Source organism: Trachurus japonicus, chromosome 16 (assembly GCF_045865225.1).
Source record: "Trachurus japonicus isolate A0001 chromosome 16, Traja_1.0".
Classification (NCBI taxonomy): domain Eukaryota; kingdom Metazoa; phylum Chordata; class Actinopteri; order Carangiformes; family Carangidae; genus Trachurus; species Trachurus japonicus.
The window spans coordinates 27,237,154-27,260,393 of NC_140922.1; the positions used below are offsets into that span (position 1 = coordinate 27,237,154).

Genomic DNA, 23,240 nt, shown 5'->3' on the forward strand with positions numbered 1-23,240 from the left:
TTCCTCTCCTCTCCAACCACAGGAAGATGCTCCAGTCTCTGGGGCGCCCGGAGCTGCACATGGCCCTGGAGGTGACCATAGTGAGCGGGTCTGGCCAGGAGCACGCCGGCTGTCTGCTGCTCACCTCCGAGGTGCTGTTCGTGGTCAGTCTCAGCGAGGACACGCAGCAGCAGGCCTTCCCCATCACAGAGGTCAGAGATCAGTTCCTGTAGCAGCCCAGTACGCGTCTGTGTGTGTCTGTCTGTGTGTGTGTAGATCATGAAGGGATGTCGTGTTTTTCCTCTGCAGGTGGAGTGTCAGCAGGAGCCGGGGCAGCAGGGCCAGCTCACCCTCACCTTACAGCAGCAGACGGTCACCAGCGATACCGAGGTGAGACCCAAAAAAGTGCTGGAAGCTACAGAGCGCTCATATGGTCATATGGGAAATCAAAGAGCCGATGGTCGGAAATATTATTGCGCCAAGTATTTCTGAATAATTTTCAGCTGCTGATTAAACTCTGATGAGCAGCATAAGGACACCAGACCAACATGTTTTCACCTGGGTCACTACGAAGATTTACACTTTGATATTTTAATACCAAGCATCTGTTTTTCTCATTAAACACTGGTGGCTTATTTTTTTCCACCAGTTTCGGTCAGATTTAAAGGGATACTTCACCCAAAATTGATGATAATTCACCAATTTTCTACTCACCGTCATGCCAAGGAAGGGTTTGGAGAACTTTCTGAGTCATCAAAACGCTTTTGGAGTTCCAGGGGGGGTCCGGCTGGCAACAGATTTTCATATAATGGCGGCGGATAGAGTTCACTTTTGAATCATCCAAAACACACACTATGAAACATCCAAATACCTCCATACTGCTCGTCTGTACTGACCCAAGTGTCCTGAAGCCGCCACATGAAAAAGATGTTTGGAAAAAATTTGATCTTTGATCTCTGTTTTTAGCCTTGTTGATGTTTGTGTGCGAGATTTGCTGCGAGATGTTCTTCCATGTTTACATCATACGTCCAATGGTTTACAACGACGAACGAACAGCTCGCAGCAAATCTCACGGATGCACACAAACATCAACAGAGCCACTGGGAGCTACTGCTACAACAAGGATGAAAACAGAGATCAAATTAATTTTTTCCCAACAACTCCTTCATGTGGCGGCTTCAGGACACTTGGGTCAGTATGGAGGTATTTGGATGCATGTTCTCTGAACATCCCTTGGCATGACGGGGAGTAGAAAATCGGTGAAGTATCCCTTTAATCTGCCTTAATGGCACATGATTGGACACCACCTGGACCAGTTAACATCACTGGGCTTGGTGTAACGGTAACACTGTGTGTGTGTTGTCCCTCAGGGTGACGGTGTGCGGGAGCGTCTGTCGGAGCAGCAGTATCGGCGGCTGGTGGATTACGTGACGAGAGCCTCCCAGTTCCTCTCCCCGTCCGCCGCCTCGCTGCAGCTGCAGCCGGCGGTGACGCTCGCCGAGCCGCCGCCGTCCGTCACCAAGTCCTACCACTACCTGGTGGATCCGGCCTTCGCCAAGGTGTTCGTCAGCAAGTTCACCATGGTGAAGAGTAAAGCCCTGCGTATGGGGTTCCACTGATAAACACTAACACACTGGTGACTTGACCTTTATTCTTATTTAATTAAGAACAACCTCTGAAAAAAATAACTACCCCTTTATGCAAAACAAGTTCCTTATATTTAACTTAAATCCGCCTTTTCATCCATGCCTTAGAATATAGAGAACTCCTTTAATAAACTGCCTTTGGAAAGATATTTTTTTTACTGACAAAATAAAATACACTGAGAAGATCTGAGGGTTTAGAGTCATAGAAACACACGAGTTACAACATTTCATATATAAAGACATTTTAATGAGCATACACTGTAATTAACACTAGAGTAAAAGATTTGTGTCAACTAATTAGGGCTTGTTCAAGTCGGTGTGAAAACGCTTCAGTATGGCGATGAGCAGGAGTCACTCCGATCTGAATAAGCTCTGTGTTTACATTCAGAGAGTCTCATGCCAATGTTAAGTGCAATATTATATATATATATATATTATATTATATATATATGTTGATGGACGCTAAAGATTCCAGCTGTCAACCAAAATGTTTTTATAGACGATAAACTCCTTACATTGATGCCAACATGTTATTGTTGCCTTTTATATTTGTTGTACCACTGAGTTCTATGTAAAACAAAGTCTATTGCCTTCAATGTGTATAAATGGATATTAATATAGAAATGTTTTAATAAAGAAAATATTAAGTTGTATGACGTGTTGTTCTGTTATTGTGAGTCAGCTGATATTTGTCACCCAAATATTCTTACATCATCTGTAAACCCAAACTTCTTCCTCCTCATCACCATCAGGATCATATCAGGTATCGGCCCTGTCGTCATTCATCACGCTCAGATAACGGCGTCGTCTCACCCTCAAGCTTTGGTTTCATTTCATTTCATGTTGCAGGCTCTGACGCCTCCTCCTGCAACAGAGACAAGAAGCTCTGGCTCAGGATCTGAAGAAACAGTTGTGTCTTAAAAAAAAAAAGCACCGTTATGACTTACTGTTATATCTGTGACACTGTTTACTGTCTGCAGTGGAGGAGCGGTGAGACTGCCTGAGGCCGTGCTGCTTACTGCCCGTCGACTTCACACTGCACAGAGAGGAGGAGTCTGGAGAGCAGAGACAGAGAGAAGGAAGAAAGAAAGAAAGATGTGAATCACTTAATGAGTTCAGTAGAAAACAACTCCCTAGTCGACTGTGGACTTTTCTCTGTCTCAGTACTGGGTCATATATTTACTCTGAGGCCCTCACGCTGAGCTCGCCTCCTCTAGGAAACAGCGATGAGCTCCATGTGTGTTCCTCCTCCTCCTCCTCCTCCATACTGTCCCATTAAAACACTATTTGCACTATGCTTCATTTCAGTTGAAACGTATTCATCACGGACCTGAACTAAGCTCTGCGTTCGCACCACGCTTCATCTCCATATCCACCGTGCAGTGCACTCTGACTAACTCCTGCACACCATATTGACACTTAATGGACAGGCTGAAGTGGCTGTTTTGGCCACAGTCCCACATAATGAGACAGCTCTGACGTGTGGAGGAGTGGGGGTCGGCTTGACAATGTTTTGGCTTCAGCTGCCAGGTAATATCACAGCCCTGGAAATTTAGCTGGAATTCCACCGTGGGAACGACTTAATATCATTTCAGTGTTATGGTTTCCTGAATTTACTGTAACTACGTCTCTCAAAGTCCAAATCTGGTGGATGTGGGAGTTTGACTGAGCCCTGGGAGAGAAAAGGGAGGTGTGAGTGTGAGAGTATGTACCTGAGTTTGTGGAGAACGATGCTTCCAGCTGACTCTTTCTCCTCAGCAGCACCTCCTCCCTCTTCAGAGCTGCCATGTACTTGGAGTAGGACCACGACAGCTGAGGGAACATGTCCAGAAATGGAGTCAGGTCTAACGTGATTAGAAAAACGGTTCAGAGAGAGAGACGACGACATTACAGTCTGTGGTTGGAACTGATGAGGCCTTCAGGCTGTAATTGAGTTTATCTTCATCGCTGCATCAGTTTTTTTTTGTTTTTTTCTTTTAAATATGTTAGACTTTCAGATAGTTAGAAAATCGTTTAATTTGATTTGACTTTCTTCATCTTCAGCTCCATCTTCGTCATGTTTTGCGGTGAGAAACATCAGAGTCAGAGAGTTTTACCGGCTGTGTGGGAGACAGCAGCGCTCTGCTCTGTGTCCTCCACTGCTTTCTTCCTCTCCTCCTCCCCTCCTCTGCTTCTTCTCCTTCTACATCATCCATGTCATTGTCCGCATCCTCCTCCTCCTCCTCCTCCTCTCTGCAGCTGGACTCTTCTGACTCCTGATCCTCCTGCACAGAAGACCAGGTTTAATGGAGAATAATGTCAAAAATGATTTTAGTTGTCTTTAGATTTTTCTACCTGGGCTCTCTTCTTTTTCTCATCCTCCTCTTCCTCCTTCCTCCTCTGTCTTCTCACCCTGGCTCTGTGTTTGACCCGTTTCTCCTGCAGCAGAGGGAGAAGTTGCTCCTCTTCCACGCTGCTGCTCAGCTCTTGAAATTCAGGCCAAAACTTCAGCAGCTCACTGAACACTGACATCTGCACAGACAGAGAAAAAAGACCGTCACATAAAGAGGAAATCAGAACAATGGAAACTTTTCTCTTAATTAGACACACAACCTGTGCTTCTCTGAAGATGTAAGGGCCGAGCTCGTGGCGTTGCTCCAGGATGCGCTGGGCCTGCTCAGGGGGGATGTCTATCTGCAGACTGGGCGGCATGGACGAGTCGATGAAACAGGTGATGATGGTGGAGATCTTCTGCTGGATGATGGCCTCGTCACTGTGAGAGTGACAAAGGTCCTTCGCACAAGAAGGGAGGAGACACAGAGATGGAAAAGGCTCATATTGTGCCTTTTTATTTCTCCTATTTAAATTATTCTGCAGAAAGGAAAGTTAAAGGGATAGTTCAACATTTTGACAATAACAGAACGTTACAAGACAGAGTTGTTTTAGAAGCAAATTCATGCAAAACCACTTCTGTGCGTTCCGGGTCGGGGGCAGTTTTTCAGCAAGCAGTCTCTGCATTTGCCTCTAAAACAACTCTGTCTGGTAACGTTCTGTTATTATCTCATAGCGTGGTGAATGTGCAGGTCACAACCAGAGCCTTTTGGAGTTGTTGCATTGTGTATTTGATGAGTTTGATGAGGGAAACCAAGAAATCCCATTAACCTCTGTAGCGTAGCTCTGCTACAGCTTGCACCGACAATTAAAGGTAACAAACCTACTCCAAAAACTATAGGGATTATGGCAATTGGCCAATTTGCCAAAATATCACACTATCGCTTTAAGAGATGGTAACAGGGTATACAGCAAACATCTCAGGTCTGATTCAGATTTTTTTAATACCTTATACCTCTGGACCTCCAGCCAAAAGAGCATGTCGTTCTCCAGGAAGTCTCCCTTCATGGAGACAAAGTGTTGAAACTGCAGACAAGTGACAGGGTTGAGTAGGATCTGTCGAAACAGGAGGATCTCTTTGGAGGAACTCATCCATAAGCCCTCGGCCTGCAGAGGACAAGACAGAGGGATGCTTGAGTTTAATTTAAATCCCTTCAAGAAAGAAAAATAATTAAATGCATGAAAATTTTAGCAATTTATTCAGGTGTGGTTTCTGACGTTTCGACATAGAGTCTTCTTCAGAGCATTTTTATGAATGACAGGGTGTGTAAAATTAAATATTGCTTTCTTGGTGTAAACATTAAAACAAGAAAGAAAACATGACACACAGGGAAGATGTTGCAGTGTGTTGAACATCAGCAGTGAGTGTGTGACCTCTGAGCTCACAGAAAACTGAGATAATCCTCCTCCTTTATTCTGAAAAACCTGGTCTCTGCCAGTGGTGAGATAATGATCATAAAGATGATATTCACAATCATGTATGAAAACTCCTTCCTGTAATCATCCTCCTGCTCTTAAGACAGTGCAGCGCTCATGGTTTATATCTTACGCTCTACTGTGGAGCTGAGACGATGAGAAGGGAACAGAGCTGCATGGAAAACACTCCAAAGACTATTAAAAGAAGGTTAGTAATGCTGATGCTTTAATCTTATTTATCCTGGATCCAATTTGGGAAAACCAACCACAAGGCCCAAATGGTATTTGACAAAGCCAGAGCTCGGAGCCAAGTCATGAACTAAATCACACATGCTTTCGGGCCAGGAAATGCCTTATTTCGCTCAAATCAAAATATCCAGCGTCCCCCGGGGGATTTCTCCTTACCTTCCAGGCTTTTCTCCTCGTTCCGCGCCGATGGTAGACGTGCTGCGAGAGCCTGTCTGCTGCCTGAGGCTACCACCACACACAGAAACACACGCATACAGAAGGTCAAGAGTCAGAAACTGAATAAACTAGGATTAACAGGCTCCCTGAACGCCTCGCAGACCTCTCTGGTCTGGTCTGGTCTGGTCTGCACTGCTCTACGACACCAGCTGTAACCAAAGCTCTGTGCTCTCTTTTTTTTAGCTTTAACCTTCACTCTGACTTCATCTCTGTCCCCTTTTTCCTCTTCGTCCCCATCCCGTCCACCCTCCATCTCACCTCCGCCTCCACGGTGTAATGCAAAACTTAATCTACCTCTCATTACTTAATGACAGGATCCATGTGACCAAACATAGTAAACTTGATAACATAATGAGGCCAGGCAGCAGAAACTCTGGTGTTTGTGTTACCACTTGATGAGGGAACCTGAGAGAGCAACTGGACAGTGTTTAGTGGTTTCTCACGTTGCAGAGAGCTGCTAATGTGTCTGACTTCTTATCTCTGGCAAACTCTCGCAGCCGTTGTACAGCATGGATCAAAGCACTTATCACAAGTGCAGCTTAGGAACTGAAGACCTGACTGAGTTACTTCCACTTCTTTTGAATGAAAAGTCGAGGAATTATGAAGTAATAACAAATCATCCTGATTGTTTATATCAACTTGAAGGACAATACCTCCAAGATTATGGAGGTGATTCACTCTCAACCACAAATGTTGATGTGCTGGTGGTGGAAAATATGAACATGAACAAAATTTTGTACAAATTTTGGGATGTTTCTAAGGATACATGAACACTCTGTCCTGCTGGTTATGGGATCACTGAGGTCAGGGGATGTTTTTCCTCTGGTAACGCATGCAATAGTCAGGGGTGGACTGAGCGAACAACAGATGCTGCTGTTTTAGCTACAAAAACAACTTACATGTGTAATGTATGTGCTTGGATAAAAATCATTTTTCCATGACTTTCCAACTGAGCTAAGTGCTTAAAATAACTTCTGTTCTGACTCTACTGATTTATGCATTTAATAATGAAACCAGCTGTCAACAGCCACTGTTATCCAAGGCCGGTATAATGAGCTGTGGCCAAATGGTTGTATTGTAGCTGGTGCCCTCTATGAATATATATATGTATAGTAAAAAGAGAAAATCTGAACCTTTGGTTTGTGTTTCTGCCGCTCTGTGAACTCCGGCGTGGACAGAAACTGAGGCAGCCATGTTTTCTCGATGTGATGCCTGACGATGTCCTGGATCTCCACGACAACCACGTTGGAGAGACAGTCCAGCTTCAGACGCTCCAGTCCACCTGCCAGACGCAATATCTACACACACACACACACACACACAGACATGCACATTCGATATAATGAAGATGCAGTGAAAGCCACAGCAGCGGATGCAGATGGTCTCATGTGTGTGTGTGTGTGTCCATGTGTTTGATATGACTGCTACAGAAAAGTCTGTGCGGCCGACGAGCGTACATGTCTGAAGATTTCTATGAAACCACATGAAGCTCGTCGTCTCAGGCCGCGGACAAACTCAGAGAAAAAGAAAGAAAACTGCCCACAGTGGGAAACCCAACTGAAAAGCTCCTTCCTGATTCCTGCTGTGCTCTTCATCATTCCCACAATTCATGCGTTCTCTTCATCTTCCCTGTCTGCTTTCTGTCTTCATACGTCGATCTGGCCGCGTCTCCCTGTTTATATCTCCTTTATATATTTTCTCTCATCTCATTCTGCACGCACCCAGGCATGCATGCATACACTCACTCACTCACACGCAGCAGGCTCCAGAAATGAGAACCAGTCGTGGCACTGGAGTAGGAGTCAGTAAGATGAAAGGAGGCCAATCTGTGACTGGATGACTGAGTGATTGAAGGAGTGAAGGGCCAAAGCAGTAAAGCTGTCAGTCTCTACATTGCTCACACAGACGAGAACCAACGCTGAGATGGAAGGGGGCGGGCAAGGCAGCCGCCCAGACCCAATCCTACAGAGTTAGGAGCGCTGGAATTGGCATCTTCATTTTAAATGCACTGTTATAATAATTATTTTGATGGTATTTATGAGATGAGGATGACAAATGACAAAGGTCGTGCACCAGAGTTGAATTCATGTCAACAAGTGGAGCGATTGTTTCTCTCCTGACCAACATCCTAAAAATCAGGGTTCCTTAATGGCAATTATTATTTTAATATGTCATGTTCGAGTTATTCCCACCCTGGGGTGCTCGTTCTTCAGGAATGACGATGATGATGATGATGAATAAGCAGCTGCTAGCATGAGGTGACTGTATCAGATAAATAAGTGTAGATTAATGTAAATGGTTCAAATATCCAGCTTCAGCCACTCCAAGTGGCATTAATACAAGTGCTAACGACCGCAGCAATTTCATGAAAACATTATTACTTAATATAAAGTTAAACAACATCCAGTTTAGAATAGTTTTAAATGAACACATTTGGAACGTGCAGCAGTGTCCGTGAAGGATTACTCGAGTTTATCTGGCAGCGCTCTGGGGGGAACCACAGTAACCCAATAACACATTTCAAATAACACTCTTTTGCTATGACAGTGTAATAAACACTATAGCATAGCAGCTACGTTAGGAGTCCAAAAAAAGAAAAAAAACTAAGAAAATTAGGTTCATTCTTGCATGTCTCATCTACTCATCCAAACTTCACACTCCATGACCTCCTGCAGTAACCCTAGACTCCAGAAACCTAATCTCAGACTATAAATGTCAGGAGAGATTTCGTCCCAGTGTCACTGTTACTGGAGCAGATCTACTTTGTCCTTCCTGGATCCAAACCACACTCCTCCTCCTCCCTCTTCTTCTTCCCTCTTTTAATTCTAACCATGTCTTCTTCTTCTTCCCTATTCCCTAATGACGCCCTGCTGTCAGGGCTGTCAGCATGAAGCCTGCAGGACGCCAAGAGAGAGGGGAGATGGGAAATTGTGTGAGAAACGCCACAGCGGCCTCCGTTTATCACTTGTGAATGCTGAACCTCAACCGGAGCTCACGTCTCCCCATCTCTGGATGGATGTGATCATGTGATGAGTTCCACGTTTCTACCCGCCGTCTCTTCGCAATAACTCAAACTCGGTGGAGACGACACCTAATGGGTATGGCTGCTTAAAAACAGAACACGCTGGGTTTTTAAAGATCGTGTAATTGACGTACATCACTCTGTTGTTCTGTGGAGGCGGGGCTGTCCGGGCCGAAGAAGTACTTCCTGTTGAGGTATTTGGCAGCGATGTGAGATGACCTCTCCTGTTTGACAGCCTTGTCCCTGCGTGGCGTCCTCCGGTACTGCTCCAGATCCAGCCAGCATGTCAGATGAATACTGTGCAGAGACACATGTTACACACACATCAGTGTAATGCAATCATGTACCTATAATCATGTAAAGTACATTGTGGTAAATATACAGCATCATGCAAAAGTTTGGGCACACCTGGTCAAATGTTCTGTTAATGTGAACAGTTAAGTGGAACATTAAATGATCTCCAAAAGGCATAAAGTTAAACATGAAACACTCTTTTGCAATATTTTAAGTAATATCAGTGTATTATTTTTGTTTACAGGTTTAGAGTGAAAAGGGGAAACAAAGCAGCAGCCTGCAAAAGAATGGGAAACCCAGGAGACTTGAGCTCTCAGATAACTTTGATCAATCAATATCAGACAAGCTATTTATTACACGCTGTGATAGTTTCCAAAGGGGGGGGGGGCTACTAGGTACTAACTATGCATGGGGCCCAAATCTTTGCTGAGGGCCCTTTTCCATTTCTGTAAAAGATGAAAATAAAAAATGTACATATTGTTTAAAATGTGTCCTCTGTAATTTTATGCCTTTTCTACTTGCTTAACTGTTCACATTAACAGAAATTTTGACCAACCATTTTTTGCATTTCACAGTTTACCTGGCGTCCTGACTCTGCAGGAAAGACATAAAGTGTCTGATCTCATGGCGGTGACGGAGCAAAGAGCCCAGACGGTAACCTTTGTAGTTTGGAGACAGACTGGATGAAGAGTCGGCGGCTTGGTGACACTTCGAGGACGGAGTAGAAGAAGCAATGGGAGACAAAGACAGTGTGGACCAAGACTGGTGTGTCTGCAGAGAAATAAAAGAAAAAAAGAGGTGGCAACAAAAACAAACAAGAAAAAAAACATCACATCACCTCATACTTAATACAGTCACATGGATTATTTCATCAATACAACACTAGTATAACACCATGTTCAAGCCAAGTAGGGGAGAGTGGGGTAATTTGTGCCATGGGGCAAGTAGTTCCACCCCTGTTATCTAGAAAACCATAGAAGAAGTTGGTCATGTGACCACATATTTTTGAAGGGGCATCCATTTCACTCATCCTATCAAGAAGGGAGACACATGGCTTGAGAGGAAAGCACATTTATGTTCAAAAAACAAGTTTTTGCCCTCCAAAGTAAAATTTCTATGATCAAGGTTTTTTGATTGCTGTGTTTGAACAATTATAGATAACTTTGAAAACAGTTCACACATGTTTTGGTGCTTTATTAAGCTACGCCATGAGTCTATACAGTTAGCATGATGCCAGCTCAAAACAGCTGGGGAATCCTTTTTTCTCAAAATGCTGGGCTTGGGGTAATTTGTGCCAAAGGGCCTGGGTTAAGTTGTGCCAGTGGCAGTGCTGTCTGTGTATAGGAGAAACATGGCAGTGGGCACGGATTTGCTTGAAACTTAACATGTGTGATGAGGGACCGCCCCTGAACACACCTGCCCAGTCTGGTTGTTCTCGTAGCCTAGTGGATGAACAAAACATTGCGTTTCTTTGCGCCACAGCCCCCAGCGTGCCTCAGGCCTCCGCGACTGCATGGGGACAAGCGAGGGCCCGATCATCGCCGCTTCCGGCTTTAATTTTGTATTGAATGTCTTGCTTTTATATAGCATTAACATTTGTGAGATTAAAATGATCTGTTTTACTTCAATTATCAATGGCACAATTTACCCCAGTGTATTCTCTCTAATGGCACAACTTACCCCGCACCGGGGGCAAGTTGTGCCAGAATTTTTTTTTTTTTTCTAAAGCTATATTTCTGAAACAGTTTATTTAAGATTTAAAGTGATTGTTCCCAGGGATGCACAACATCCTAAACTATATGTACATATATTAGTTGGGGGCATTATTATAATCCCCTTGCTTTAAAGGCAATTTAAGTAAAAAATGGCACTACTTACCCCGCTCTCCCCTAATATAATAATCTTGGAACAATAGATTATCAACACTGTTAATACAATATAATAATATTAATATCCACATGAGCCATGTTCACAGGCGTGTGTGTTTATTAATCTGTGATATTTGTGGATGCTGCGTGACCTAACCTGGTTCACTCGGCGCTCCGACTCCTCGTACACTCTTTGCAGTTCCCTGTACTCCTGATTATCAACCCTGTGCACCTCCTCCTGCACACGCACCTAGACACAAGCACAGCCAATCAGAGCAACTGCAGGGTAAATACTTTGTCTTTATTACCAAAAATGCCTTAATTAAATAAAGTTATAAAAATTAAATTTAAAAAAACAGGGGCAGAGAGGAAGATAATGAAAGTGTGAAGGTGTTGTGTTTACCTTCTGGAAAGACTGTTTGTCCCTGTTGAGCAGCAGCATCCACGGCTGCAGCAGGATGTTCAGCGTGTGTTCTTCAGCCTCGTCAAACAGCTCCTCAAACGCCGGCATCAGTCTGTCATACACCGACCTCCTGATCGCCTCATCCACACCGATGCTCCTCCTGGCAGAGGAGTAGAGATATGTGGAGTACAGGAGCTGGAGAGGAGAGGAGGAGAGGAGAGGAGAGGAGAGGAAGAGGAGGAGGATGGGGGGACGAGAGGAGGAGGATGGGGGGACGAGAGGAGAGGAAGAGCGACGGGAAGAGGAAGAAGAGGTGGAGGAGGAGAGGAGAGGAGAGGAGGAGGAGAGGAAGAGCAAAGGGAAAAGGAGGAGGAGAGAGGAGAGGAAGAGGAAGAGCGAAGGGAAGAGGAAGAAGAGGTGGAGGAGGAGAGGACACAGAGAGGAGAAGAGAGGAGAGGAAGAAGAGGAGGAGGAGAGGAGAGGACACAGAGAGGAGAGGAGTGGAGAGGAGAGGAAGAGCAAAGGGAAGAGGAGGAGGAGAGAGGAGAGGAGAGGAAGAGCGAAGGGAAGAGGAAGAAGAGGTGGAGGAGGAGAGGAAGAGGAAGAGGAAAAGGGAAGAGGGAGAGGAGAGGAAGAGCGAAGGGAAGAGGAAGAAGAGGTGGAGGAGGAGAGGAGAGGAAGAAGAGGAGGAGGAGAGGAGAGGAGGAGGAGAGGAAGAGCGAAGGGAAGAGGAGGAGAGAGGAGAGGAGAGGAAGAGGAAGAGCGAAGGGAAGAGGAAGAAGAGGTGGAGGAGGAGAGGAAGAGGAAGAGGAAAAGGGAAGAGGGAGAGGAGAGGAATAGGAAGAGCGAAGGGAAGAGGAAGAAGAGGTGGAGGAGGAGAGGAGAGGAAGAAGAGGAGAGGAGAGGAGAAGATGAGGAGGAGGAGGAGAGGAAGAGCAAAGGGAAGAGGAGGAGGAGAGAGGAGAGGAGAGGAAGAGGAAGAGCGAAGGGAAGAGGAAGAAGAGGTGGAGGAGGAGAGGAAGAGGAAGAGGAAAAGGGAAGAGGGAGAGGAGAGGAATAGGAAGAGCGAAGGGAAGAGGAAGAAGAGGTGGAGGAGGAGAGGAAGAAGAGGAGGAGAGGAGAGGAGGAGAGGAAGAGCGAAGGGAAGAGGAGGAGGAGAGAGGAGAGGAGAGGAAGAGGAAGAGCGAAGGGAAGAGGAAGAAGAGGTGGAGGAGGAGAGGAGAGGAAGAAGAGGAGGAGGAGAGGAGAGGAGAAGATGAGGAGGAGGAGAGGAAGAGCGAAGGGAAGAGGAGGAGGAGAGAGGAGAGGAGAGGAAGAGGAAGAGCGAAGGGAAGAGGAAGAAGAGGTGGAGGAGGAGAGGACACAGAGGAGAAGAGAGGAGAGGAAGAAGAGGAGGAGGAGAGGAGAGGACACAGAGAGGAGAGGAGTGGAGAGGAGAGGAAGAGCAAAGGGAAGAGGAGGAGGAGAGAGGAGAGGAGAGGAAGAGCGAAGGGAAGAGGAAGAAGAGGTGGAGGAGGAGAGGAAGAGGAAGAGGAAAAGGGAAGAGGGAGAGGAGAGGAAGAGCGAAGGGAAGAGGAAGAAGAGGTGGAGGAGGAGAGGAGAGGAAGAAGAGGAGGAGGAGAGGAGAGGAGGAGGAGAGGAAGAGCGAAGGGAGGAGGAGGAGGAGAGAGGAGAGGAAGAGCGAAGGGAAGAGGAAGAAGAGGTGGAGGAGGAGAGGAAGAGGAAGAGGAAAAGGGAAGAGGGAGAGGAGAGGAATAGGAAGAGCGAAGGGAAGAGGAAGAAGAGGAGGAGGAGAGGAGAGGAAGAAGAGGAGAGGAGAGGAGAAGATGAGGAGGAGGAGGAGAGGAAGAGCAAAGGGAAGAGGAGGAGGAGAGGAGAGGAGAGGAGAGGAAGAGGAAGAGCGAAGGGAAGAGGAAGAAGAGGTGGAGGAGGAGAGGAAGAGGAAGAGGAAGAGGAAAAGGGAAGAGGAGAGGAGAGGAGAGGAGAGGAGAGGAGAGGAGAGGATGTCATTACCTCAGAAACATTTCTCCTCACTCCTGCCATCACTTTCATCATCACCATTGTTCAACTTCTCTCACACACAATATTCACTATCTGTCATCGCTGCTGCCATCACACCACATAAATGTCAGTCTTTTAACCCCGGCTGGCCACGACGCCGTGGAAACATCTTCTACGCTTCACTCCTCTCGTGAAAACCAAAAGGTTAACTGAAGGAAAAACAGATTTCGCCGTGAGGTATTCTGGACCAGAATCCCTCCCTGGTCCAGCTGCAACCAGACCGGGTCGGGGTTCTGGGTGATTGGACTGGCGCAGACCTGCAGCAGGGGAGGGGGGTCTGACTCACTTGTTTTTATGGGGGGCTTAAATCTCTCCACTTAGCGAGGGGTAAAAAGAGGGTGGAGAGACACAGCAGGGACGATGGGAGCGGCAGCCCGAGAGAGCAAGTGAAAAGGTCAGGTGTGTGTGAGAGACATGGGGAGAACATTACACTCAATATCTGTTTCATTGCGTTTTAATTGCATTTAAAGACATTTTGTTTTTGTGCGATTTTAATCCATCGTGATTCATCATTTTGCTTGGCGTCCTCTATAAAAGCAGCCACTTTATCACTCCGGATATTGTGTTCTTGTGTATTAAATATCTTAATTTAAGTTTTCAAATTGGCTTTAACTTATTTTTTTTGCTCCCATAAAAACATGAATTACATGAATATAACTTTTTTTTTATGACTTGAAATTAACTTGACATTTTACAGATGGCCTTGGTGAGACTGGAAGAAAAATTCATGAAATCATGAACAAGAACATCTGAAATGGTATGTTGCCATATTCTCTTTTTAATCCTTTTTATTTATTTTTTTTGACTGAATGAAAATTCAGTTATACTAATATGTTTTTCTGAGTTTATGCACCGAGGCAGCCTCAACTCATGCATATTATAGACCTGCGTAGAAAAAATGAGACACTTCGGTAACCCTTTAATTTACACTCCGTTAATTACATAATAATGTCAAGAAATAGCCAAGAAATAACAATTAAATGCGTCGTAATGTCAAGAAACAGCTTAGAAATAACGGTCAATTTCATACTCAGGTCATGTTTTTCATAAAGGCAAAAGATTACACATGATTTTCATGCTTTGAATATTTTGGGAAAGGCCAGATTTTTTCTCCACCAAGTCCTTGCAGTTATTTCTGCGCTATTTCTACGCAATCAATCGTTATTTCTTGGCAATATTTTTTGACATTACTATGAAATTGATTGTTATTTCTATGCTATTTCTAGACATTATGATGCAATTAATTGTTATTTATTGGCCATTTCTTGACATTATCACGTAATTAGGGTTCCTCTTAAACCCTAAACTGACAAAAATACTCAACTTTCATGTCTTTGTAAAATACAGAACCTTATCGAAAAGATCCTTTATTTACATTTTCTTATGATTTGCATGTGTGTGCTGACCTGGGCCTCTCTCTGTACTCTGTAGGGGTCCATCCCGCCCTGGTAGAACAGCTCATGGTAATGCTGCAGGTCGGTCCAGAAGTACACTGCGTTCTCCCACAGCTGAGTCAGGACAAAGGAAACAACAGTTATGTCTGTCACATCATATTTAAACCGTTTTAAGTGAGCTGCTCCACATTGCATTGAATACAGACGTGTTATCTTCCATCTTGGATGTGCAGCAGCCATAATTGAATGTGATGGGAAACACAGACATAACGTGAAATTTAGTGCATTAAAATCTAATATTTCATGTTGTACCGTGTTTCCAGATTGTACACAGAAGTGTGTGAAGTACAAGCCAGCACGTGAGTCAACCCAGAGAGCCTGTAACATCTTTTCCATTTTCCTGCTTCCCAGTATCTGACCTCTGCCAGAGTGTGACTGATGAAACACACACAAAGACAGGAAAGCTTTTAATACAATCACCAAGAAATTTATATAGAAAAAAAATTCTGCAAGTTTTCACACGGGAGAAAAATGCGGTTCCACATTTTAGTTGGATTTTGTTGTAGTGTAGTATGGGATATCAATTTCTGCTGTATTTCTTTTTGCTTAATTTTACCAGCTGTTTCCTGCCTCTACATGTTTTTTTACCCATGGTTCCCACCTGTGAAGGAACAGTATGAGGAGATTGAGACAAGCGGGCCTCAGAGAGGAGAGGAGGCAGGGTCAAAGGGTCACGGTGGAGAAGTCCGCTTGACTGACACGTGCTCTGCCACCACAGACCCACATTAGGGGTGCGTTCGAGGTCTTCCTGAACACACCGAGACCTCCAGAACCTGGGAGCCCTGTGGGGAGGAAAAGAGAGGTATAATAGATAGAAATTTTAACCTCCTTCCTTTGAGTTTCTAGTGGTTACTTTGGAGGTTCTGAGGACGGGTTAGAGTTTAAGTTTCAGTGGTCAAGAGGAGGGTTTCTGAGATGATTTGGGTTGTTCCTCAGGATCCTTGGAGGTTCCTGTGGTCAGCAAGAACAACACGTAGTTTTGAAAGGTTGTTAATGTTCAAAGCAGTCTTGGAGGGTTTTTTTTGGGGGGGGGGCATTTAAGTGGTCATGGGAATCCTTCAGAAGGTTTCTAGAAGTTGATGTGGTCCTTTACAAGATCTTAGGGAGTTTTTGGAGCCCTGTAGGTGGTTAAACACCTCAAGGAAACGTTGTTTTGTGTTGTACAGAGAGATGTCCCCGCTATCATCAAGGAAGAACAGTGTTCACTCCTGTGGAGTTCAGTGCTCGTCATGCCTGAAAAAGGAGCACTGAAAATGCACTGGGGCCTCATGGTAAAACATCAGATTACTATTAACATACTAGGTCTTTTTTCTTCTCATTTCTCTCAGGTATATGCACTTCTTAGCATTATCTGTTCCTATGGTCAGAACAGAGCTGGGAAAAAAGGCTTTTATGTACGCTGCTCCTGCTGCCTGGAACAATTTGCAAAAGGATCTGAGATTGAAGGAGCTGGTCTCTCTTCATACTTTTAAAGACATTTTAAATGTTAAGTGCTAATGGTAATTCAGGATGTAGATTATTTGTCTAATCATGCTTCTGGGAACTCTGTAGACTCTGCATTTTGGTACTTTTAGTCATAGATGTTGTTTAGTTCTGTGTTTTTATATGTGTTCTTGTTTTCATTTCATGTTTTTAGTGTGGATGCAAATGGCTGCAAAAAATGTGTTCATTGTGTTGCTGCTGTCTTGACCAGGACACTCTTGTAAAAAGAGATTTTTGATATCAATGAGTCTTTTTTTTCTGGTTAAATGTTCAGGGACAGTCAGGACAGTCTGAGGACAGACAGCTCTGAGGTTGAAGTTTATATTAATGCACCATGACACTGTGGCAGGTCTCTGTACTAGGGATGTGAATCTTTGGGTGGCTCACGATTCGATTCGATTCCGACTTTTAGGGTCACGATTCGATTCAAAATCGAGATTTTCGATTCAACCGATTCTTGATTTTCTTTTTGCGATTTTTAGTTTGCTTTATTAACACCAGACCATGTGAAAAAGTTGAATGATGATGATGTCTACAGACTATTATATCAGAAGCCATATTTCCCCCCAAAAAATGCACATCACACGTTTCAGATTTATTCAACAGCAATATATTCGAACCATTTTAAAGTTAACTGCTACATGAAGCTGATTTTATAGGCTACTCTCTTTTCAAAAGCCTGGACTGAAGGATGTGAATATTTGGGTGTCTCTTCGATTCAAAATCAGTTCTCATGCACATGCACATGTAGCCTATCACCTGTAACAAAGGCTGCTAAAAAAAAAAAGAAAAAAAAAGAAGACGGCACTCTGCTCTCACGCCAACTCACCTGCAGCCTGTCTGCAGCGCCACAGAGGAGCTGTCAGAGCTGCTGCTGCTGGTCCTCTCTCTTCAGCCTGGTGTTTGGCTACACTTTGTATGAGTTTAAAAAAGTGAAGATCTAACGTCACCTGAGCACCGATCAGCTGATCCAGAGCGCAGTGGATGTGGCTGCTCACACCGTGTCCTAACTGGATGCGACGCGAGTGAGCGTCCGACAATCGCGTCACATCTGACGCTCTCTGTCCACACTGAATCCGTGCGTCTGTTGGAATGGAAGCACATCAGCTGTGTGCTCGCCCGCTCGACAGACTGGAGACGTAACTACCCGGTTAAAAGATGGGTGAATTGTGCCTTTTAAACAGAAAACAAGTTTCTTGAAATATAGAGCCAACAGCAAGTTGTCTCTATAGTGTAGGAACACGAGTTGTAAAAAACATAATGCAGGGTTTTCTGTAGGCTAACATTATAAGGCGGCGCACCGCCCGTCGCCCAAGATGAATGAAGAGGCTATTAAAAAAAAAAAAAAGTCCGCTATAGTCTCCTTGAAGCGGCCTTTATGTGTCACACACACTGGGGTGAGCAGCAGAGCGGCCGCACCGTGACCACGGTCCGCTCCAGCTGCCTGGTGTCCCCATTGCGCACCACACGTCTTTTCAGTCACTTGTCCAAGTTCTCCTTTACTTTTTTTTTTCGAGACAACACTCATTATCTCTCTCTCTCTCTCTTACCGGCGGTGAGGGCTGATGTGCACATCTGCAGCAACCCAAACAAATGCACATGTTACTGTTGACTGGCTCTATTCCAGCCACAGGATTGGTTCGGCGCGGTGGAAATCTCATTATCATTGGTTAGCCTATTTGTATTGTCTGCCAAAACATGGATGAATGAAACCTATCGACCACGTCTCATATTTCTATCGAGGAAAAGTTATTTCACAATTTATAGACACAACACCGACAAGCACTGAGAGCCGCATGTTGCAGTGACGTTATATAGGCTATAAAAAAAAATCCGCAAATAATAAGCCGACGAAAAGGTGCAACTTGCCACTTAACTTCTTGTCGATGTATTATTTGCGGGGGCTTTCGGGGGATCTGCTGACGGTGGAGGATCTGGGACTGATTCACTGTGGACCACCACCAGTCTGATCAGGTCCATCACAGCACAGCAGCTGCAGCACTGCCCCGCTGTCACATTAATCTCGCATATCAGCGCAATCTGTTTTCATTAAACCGACATCAGGAGAATAATGAGAATTATATTATACCGTATATATAAAAAAATATATATAGCCAATTTGTTTCGAATTTTGGCCCCTGGATCATGATTTTTTTGGGCGCATTCTTGGTAAAAAAAATAAATAATAAATCCTCTAAAACAAAGACAGTTGGGATGCATAATGTGTCTCATAACAGTATACTGTGCGTCACGTTATCGGCGGCGTTTGGCCTCAGACGAGTCTCGGACTTCCAGAGCAGCTACAGCGCAGCGTTGTGACCTCAACCATGGTTGATGAGAGCAGAAATGTTGTTGTAGGCCTGTGCATATTCTCATTTGTCCAGGTCATAGTATTTCAAAGGAGGTTAAATCGAAAGCAACTGGACTTATACTGAGTCTCCAGACCATAGTTAGTTGGACCAGTCTCAGCCTGGTCAGATGCTACATGAACTGATGAAGCCTCTTGGATGAGAGGTGAAACGTCTTCCTAGACAAATAACTAAGTCCAGTTGAACCTCCTTTGAAAAAAAAAAAAGTTGTTGGCGGGCTCGTGAATTTTTTTTTTGACTCGAGTCAAAAGGAGCGTCAAATCGCGTATCTCGCGTTTGGTCGCGCGTCACAACTCGAGCGAAAAAAAAGCGTTCCTCGTGTTTGGTGGGAAGCCCCTTGTGGGTCTTCCCACCAAACACGATGAAATAGACGAAGACGCGATGGTCCCGTCGCCCAAAAGAAATCGAGTGTATTGCGTCGCAAAAAAAAAAAAGTCGCGTCTACCGCGTCTCGCGCCTAATCGCGTCTTTGCGTTACGGCCTTTTACACCGCGGACGTAACGAATAAACGGTGACGGTGTGAACGAACAACATAGAACAGGACCAGACGTGGCGTTGTTTCCTCTTTTCACCGACAGCTCCACTCTCCCTTACTTACACTAACTACTGTTATTGTTGAGGCCAGAGAATTGTGGGATTTGTAGTTTTTGACCAATCGCAGGTTGTGCTCTTTATTTGTGATTTTCCTGTATGTATTTTTTTTAAGGGGCAAATGCGATCGCCCATGGTGGGCATAAGAAAATGTAAGACCTGTCTAAAATTATGTAAGAATTGAACACAATAATTTAACAAATTTAAGACATTTTAAGGCCTAAAATTTAGATTTTCAAATTTTAGACTTTTTAAGACCCCGTGGATACCCTGTTATTTCATATACAAGTTTAAGTGCATGCATATTTTATGATGCTGTGTATTTCAGGTGTAGGTTAATATACACACACCTCAGGAGGCCTGTCGTTGATTGGTTAAAACAAGGTAATCAGTAGATGGGAATTAACGTCAGATTTAGTCACGGATCACCTTCAAACTCTCCTTGTCATGATATTTGAATTAATTATACATCAACACCAAAGTCAAAGTCACCACTTAAATGTTTTCAATTTAAGTCAATGTGTCTGTCTCTTTCTCAGACATTAGGAGGTTTTATGACTCTCACCAGTAGTAGAGCAGAGACTCGGTGAGGCTGGGCTGCACCGAGGACAGTTTCTCTTCGGTCCAGCAGGGGGAGGTAGTCAGTCCCAGTCTGGAGAGCAGCTCTGAGTTCAGGCTGCTCTGACTGCTGCTCAGCAGGTAGCGGCTCCTCATCAGGACCAAGTATCTGGAAGAAATATCACATGATATCACATTTGATTCTTTTATTTTATTTTCATTACATCTTTTAAAGGGAAAAACGGTGTTTTTGTTTTCATGGATACCACCATGTCCTCTGCATCAGACCATACCTGCAAATCATGTCATACATGTGTAATACTATATACAGCATAACCCCTGTTACACATGCACATACACAAAACATACCCTCTCATGCATTAATTAATTAATACTACAATACTCTCAAGAATAATAATAAAAGTAATGATGATGTTACTAATGATAAAATGAATAATTACAGTAATAATGGCATGACACTATATCAAGAGAGTAATGGAACAAAAACAAAAAAGCAACAAAAAATAAATAAATAAATAAAATCAATTAGAACATTATTAAAAGGGAAAAAAGAAAGAAAAAACAGTGAAAATAGACATATCTCATGTTCACCTGTTCTTCCGCTCTCTGTGCTGTGTAGCTTTCAGTTTTTCTATATCCATCCAGAGATTAATCAGCTTTTCTCCCGGCGTTCCTCGCAAAAACTCCTTGAACGCATCCAAAGCTGGTCTATTGTCCTGGCAACAGCTACCATGGCAACCAATATCAGGGACATTTCTTTGGCCTGTGCCCCTTCTCCCCACCTCCATGCTCCTCTCCTCCTCCTCCTCCTCCTCCTCCACTGCACTCTCCCTCTTGGCTTCTTGAACTTTCTCTTTCTTCCCTTCCAGTCTTTCTCCATTTCTTCCTCCATTAGCTGAACGTTGGCAAACTTTACTTTCACAGGGTTTCTCTGGGCTGATACATTGCGTCTGGCCTCCTCCTGACTCGCTGAAACATTCACAAATGTTTTGCCGGCTCTGTTGGTCCATTATGTTCAGGGCGTTGTTGAGCACCTGTTGAACCACACTGGCAGCCAGATGCTCCAGCTGTAGCTGAGAAACCTCAGAGTCAGGACTCCCGGACTCTTGGAGATGTTGCCTCTCTGAGCTGCCAGCTGGTGGCTCTGTAAAGCGGAGGCTCAGCTCCACTGCTTGGCTCCGGAGACCCCGAGTTGTGGCACATTTAAGATCAGAGGAGCAGGAGGAATACGAGCGGGACAAAGAGGAAAAGCCAGAAGGGTTTTCTGGCTCAGAACAGCTGGAGAAGCATCTGGCTGATTCCCTGCATGTTGCATTCATATAATCCTCCTGGCCACGGGGTAGATATGTAAAGTTGCACATCATAAACCCTGAACAAGAAGAGGAGACAGCATGGGTATCTTTAGCATAAAAAGACTCAATACAAATGGTTGCATGAGAGAAAACAACTATGTACCTTGTTTTGTCAAAGAATGTAAGGATGTTTTCAAAGCGTTGTTATTTTCTCGGTCAAACTGGGAGGAATGACGCAGTTGTGGAGCTGACATGGTCGCTCGGATTAAGCCGCTTCTTCTTCTTTGAATATGGAGGTTTGGTTCCCACTGATACAACAACTTGGCAAGTCTGTAAAAGACCACAGAAAACTGAGACAATAACACAATCGATTCACTTTTGCCATTATCTTTCATGACTTCCATGTTTAGGTTGCAGTCAGTCATCTGATCTGTACAGGGATGTGGCCCTGATGCCTCTCACTATATGCATAAGGAATGAGGTGAGCTTAAACAGCAACAGTCTTAAAACACAATTGCAAAATCTACCTAAAATCTGGACAATAGCCACATAGTACCACATTGCACTACCAGAGGTTAACTCTCCATAATAAAGAGGCAAAAGCACACTCTGAAAATGATGATCACAATACGCGTCACAGCTGACTGAAGCCCATTGTGTTTAAAATCTAGGTCAGCAGGTAAGCATCTCTCAAGCCTCTTGCAGAGCTGAAGTCATGACAGTGAATTAGCGAATGCAGAGAGCAGAAACATGAGCTATCAGACACTCCACCTGGACCTGATAAAACTGATGTTACAGTACTAACATGAGGGGAACAAGAAGATGATTCAAATCAATGTACAATAGAGGAGGGGTGAAGCTACATTTGTTTTGTATTTTATAGTAGGTCAAAAAGCAAATCAACTATAGCACTCACGTACCTGTATTCAATGTAGCATTCACTTTGAAGGAAAAAGGGGAATCTTTCTTCCATGATCCACTGAGTTCCTTGTTCTCTGTCCAGGAACTGAAAAAGGTCAGAGACAGAAAACCACTGCAGCACAGGCCTCTGCTTATCTTCAAAAACCAAATATATCCAACTATTGTTTTTTCCCCCCATTAAAGGAATGATTATTTTCTTACACAGACGGTGTAATGGTTGTCTACAGGAGGAGTCCTGGTCAGCATTGTGGGGTTACCGGTGAGCAGTTGCGATTTACAGCGGCGTAGATCTGATCTGATTCTCCTGCAGACCAACTCAGCTGCCCCACTCCCCACCTCAAACAACCCTGTCTCCTGGTTGTACAGCAGCACCTCTGGGAATGACTAGGAAAAAAGATATCAGGGTATTAGAGGGGTATAAGTTCTGTTTTAAGGCCGCTATGTCTATACATAAGGGGTACTTTACCGGCAGACTTAAGAAATCATTGAAGAAGTGAACCAGTAGATCATCAGAGGCCAGACTGTGCTCCTAAATGTAAATAAACACAGGATAGTCATGCCCAACCGAATGTTAAAGAGTTATAAATCACTAATTAAAAAACGTATACTCACAAAATTACCAGCAGTAAGATGAGGAAACTCTTGAAACAGGCATAAAAAGTTAACGTTAGCAAATCAACACTAGCTTTAAAAACTCAAAAAAAAGTACCATAAAGTGAAACTTCTCTTACCTGTTGAAACTACTCCACACATATTTATCTCGAAAGCACAAATACCCCCAGAGTGTTCTGACACTGAGCCAGTTGCATACAGCGAGTCACGAACCTCTCAGTGTAATTACAGACACACTGCAGGTTGCTATGGAAGTGAACTCATTTTCAAAACAGAGGGGGCAGTAAAAGTTTAACTAGAGCCGACCAGACAACCAAACACGGGTTTGTACGTCCTGTAGAGTGAGACTTAAACCACACTTCACTCTAAATTAGTCACAAAAGGATATATTACTGCAACTAACTGGAGATTGTGTT

The 23,240-nt window shown here is 44.2% G+C and overlaps 2 protein-coding genes across 4 annotated transcripts in view; one reads left to right on the forward strand and one right to left on the reverse strand.

Annotated features, from left to right (window-relative positions):
* vps13b (vacuolar protein sorting 13 homolog B) overlaps window positions 1–2,276 on the forward strand; it is a 349,921-nt gene extending 347,645 nt beyond the window's left edge. For all 3 annotated transcript variants that reach the window (XM_085802924.1, XM_085802922.1, XM_085802923.1), the window contains 3 exons: window positions 23–191; window positions 289–369; window positions 1,350–2,276. In XM_085802924.1, coding sequence (XP_085659050.1) covers window positions 23–191; window positions 289–369; window positions 1,350–1,598 — 499 coding nt within the window. In that variant the 3' untranslated portion in view covers window positions 1,599–2,276. The remainder of the gene's footprint in view (window positions 1–22; window positions 192–288; window positions 370–1,349) is intronic.
* A 182-nt stretch (window positions 2,277–2,458) lies between these two features.
* rgs22 (regulator of G protein signaling 22) lies at window positions 2,459–23,169 on the reverse strand. The gene is made up of 24 exons (XM_085802627.1): window positions 22,944–23,169; window positions 22,825–22,853; window positions 22,679–22,741; window positions 22,414–22,596; window positions 22,212–22,297; window positions 21,460–21,621; window positions 20,591–21,388; window positions 19,986–20,147; window positions 15,580–15,760; window positions 15,231–15,353; window positions 14,931–15,032; window positions 11,464–11,658; window positions 11,218–11,310; window positions 9,773–9,963; window positions 9,033–9,195; window positions 7,010–7,174; window positions 5,817–5,885; window positions 4,944–5,102; window positions 4,218–4,397; window positions 3,960–4,136; window positions 3,722–3,889; window positions 3,338–3,437; window positions 2,573–2,680; window positions 2,459–2,490 (listed from the first exon to the last, which is right to left on the reverse strand). The coding sequence occupies exons 1-24, from the start codon at window positions 22,963–22,965 to the stop codon at window positions 2,459–2,461; spliced, it is 3,711 nt and encodes a 1,236-aa protein (XP_085658753.1). The 5' UTR covers window positions 22,966–23,169.
* Window positions 23,170–23,240: the final 71 nt, after the last annotated feature.

What these genes read in the sequence shown, in the direction of transcription:
- rgs22 (XM_085802627.1), bottom strand. Translation starts at nt 22,965, where the DNA reads ATGTGTGGAGTAGTTTCAACAG. An exon ending in GAATGCTACATTGAATACAG is followed by an intron (nt 21,622 to 22,211) that starts GTACGTGAGTGC and finishes GGTCTTTTACAG; the next exon opens with ACTTGCCAAGTTGTTGTATC. An exon ending in CTGCAGAGTCAGGACGCCAG is followed by an intron (nt 9,196 to 9,772) that starts GTAAACTGTGAA and finishes GTCTCTGCACAG; the next exon opens with TATTCATCTGACATGCTGGC.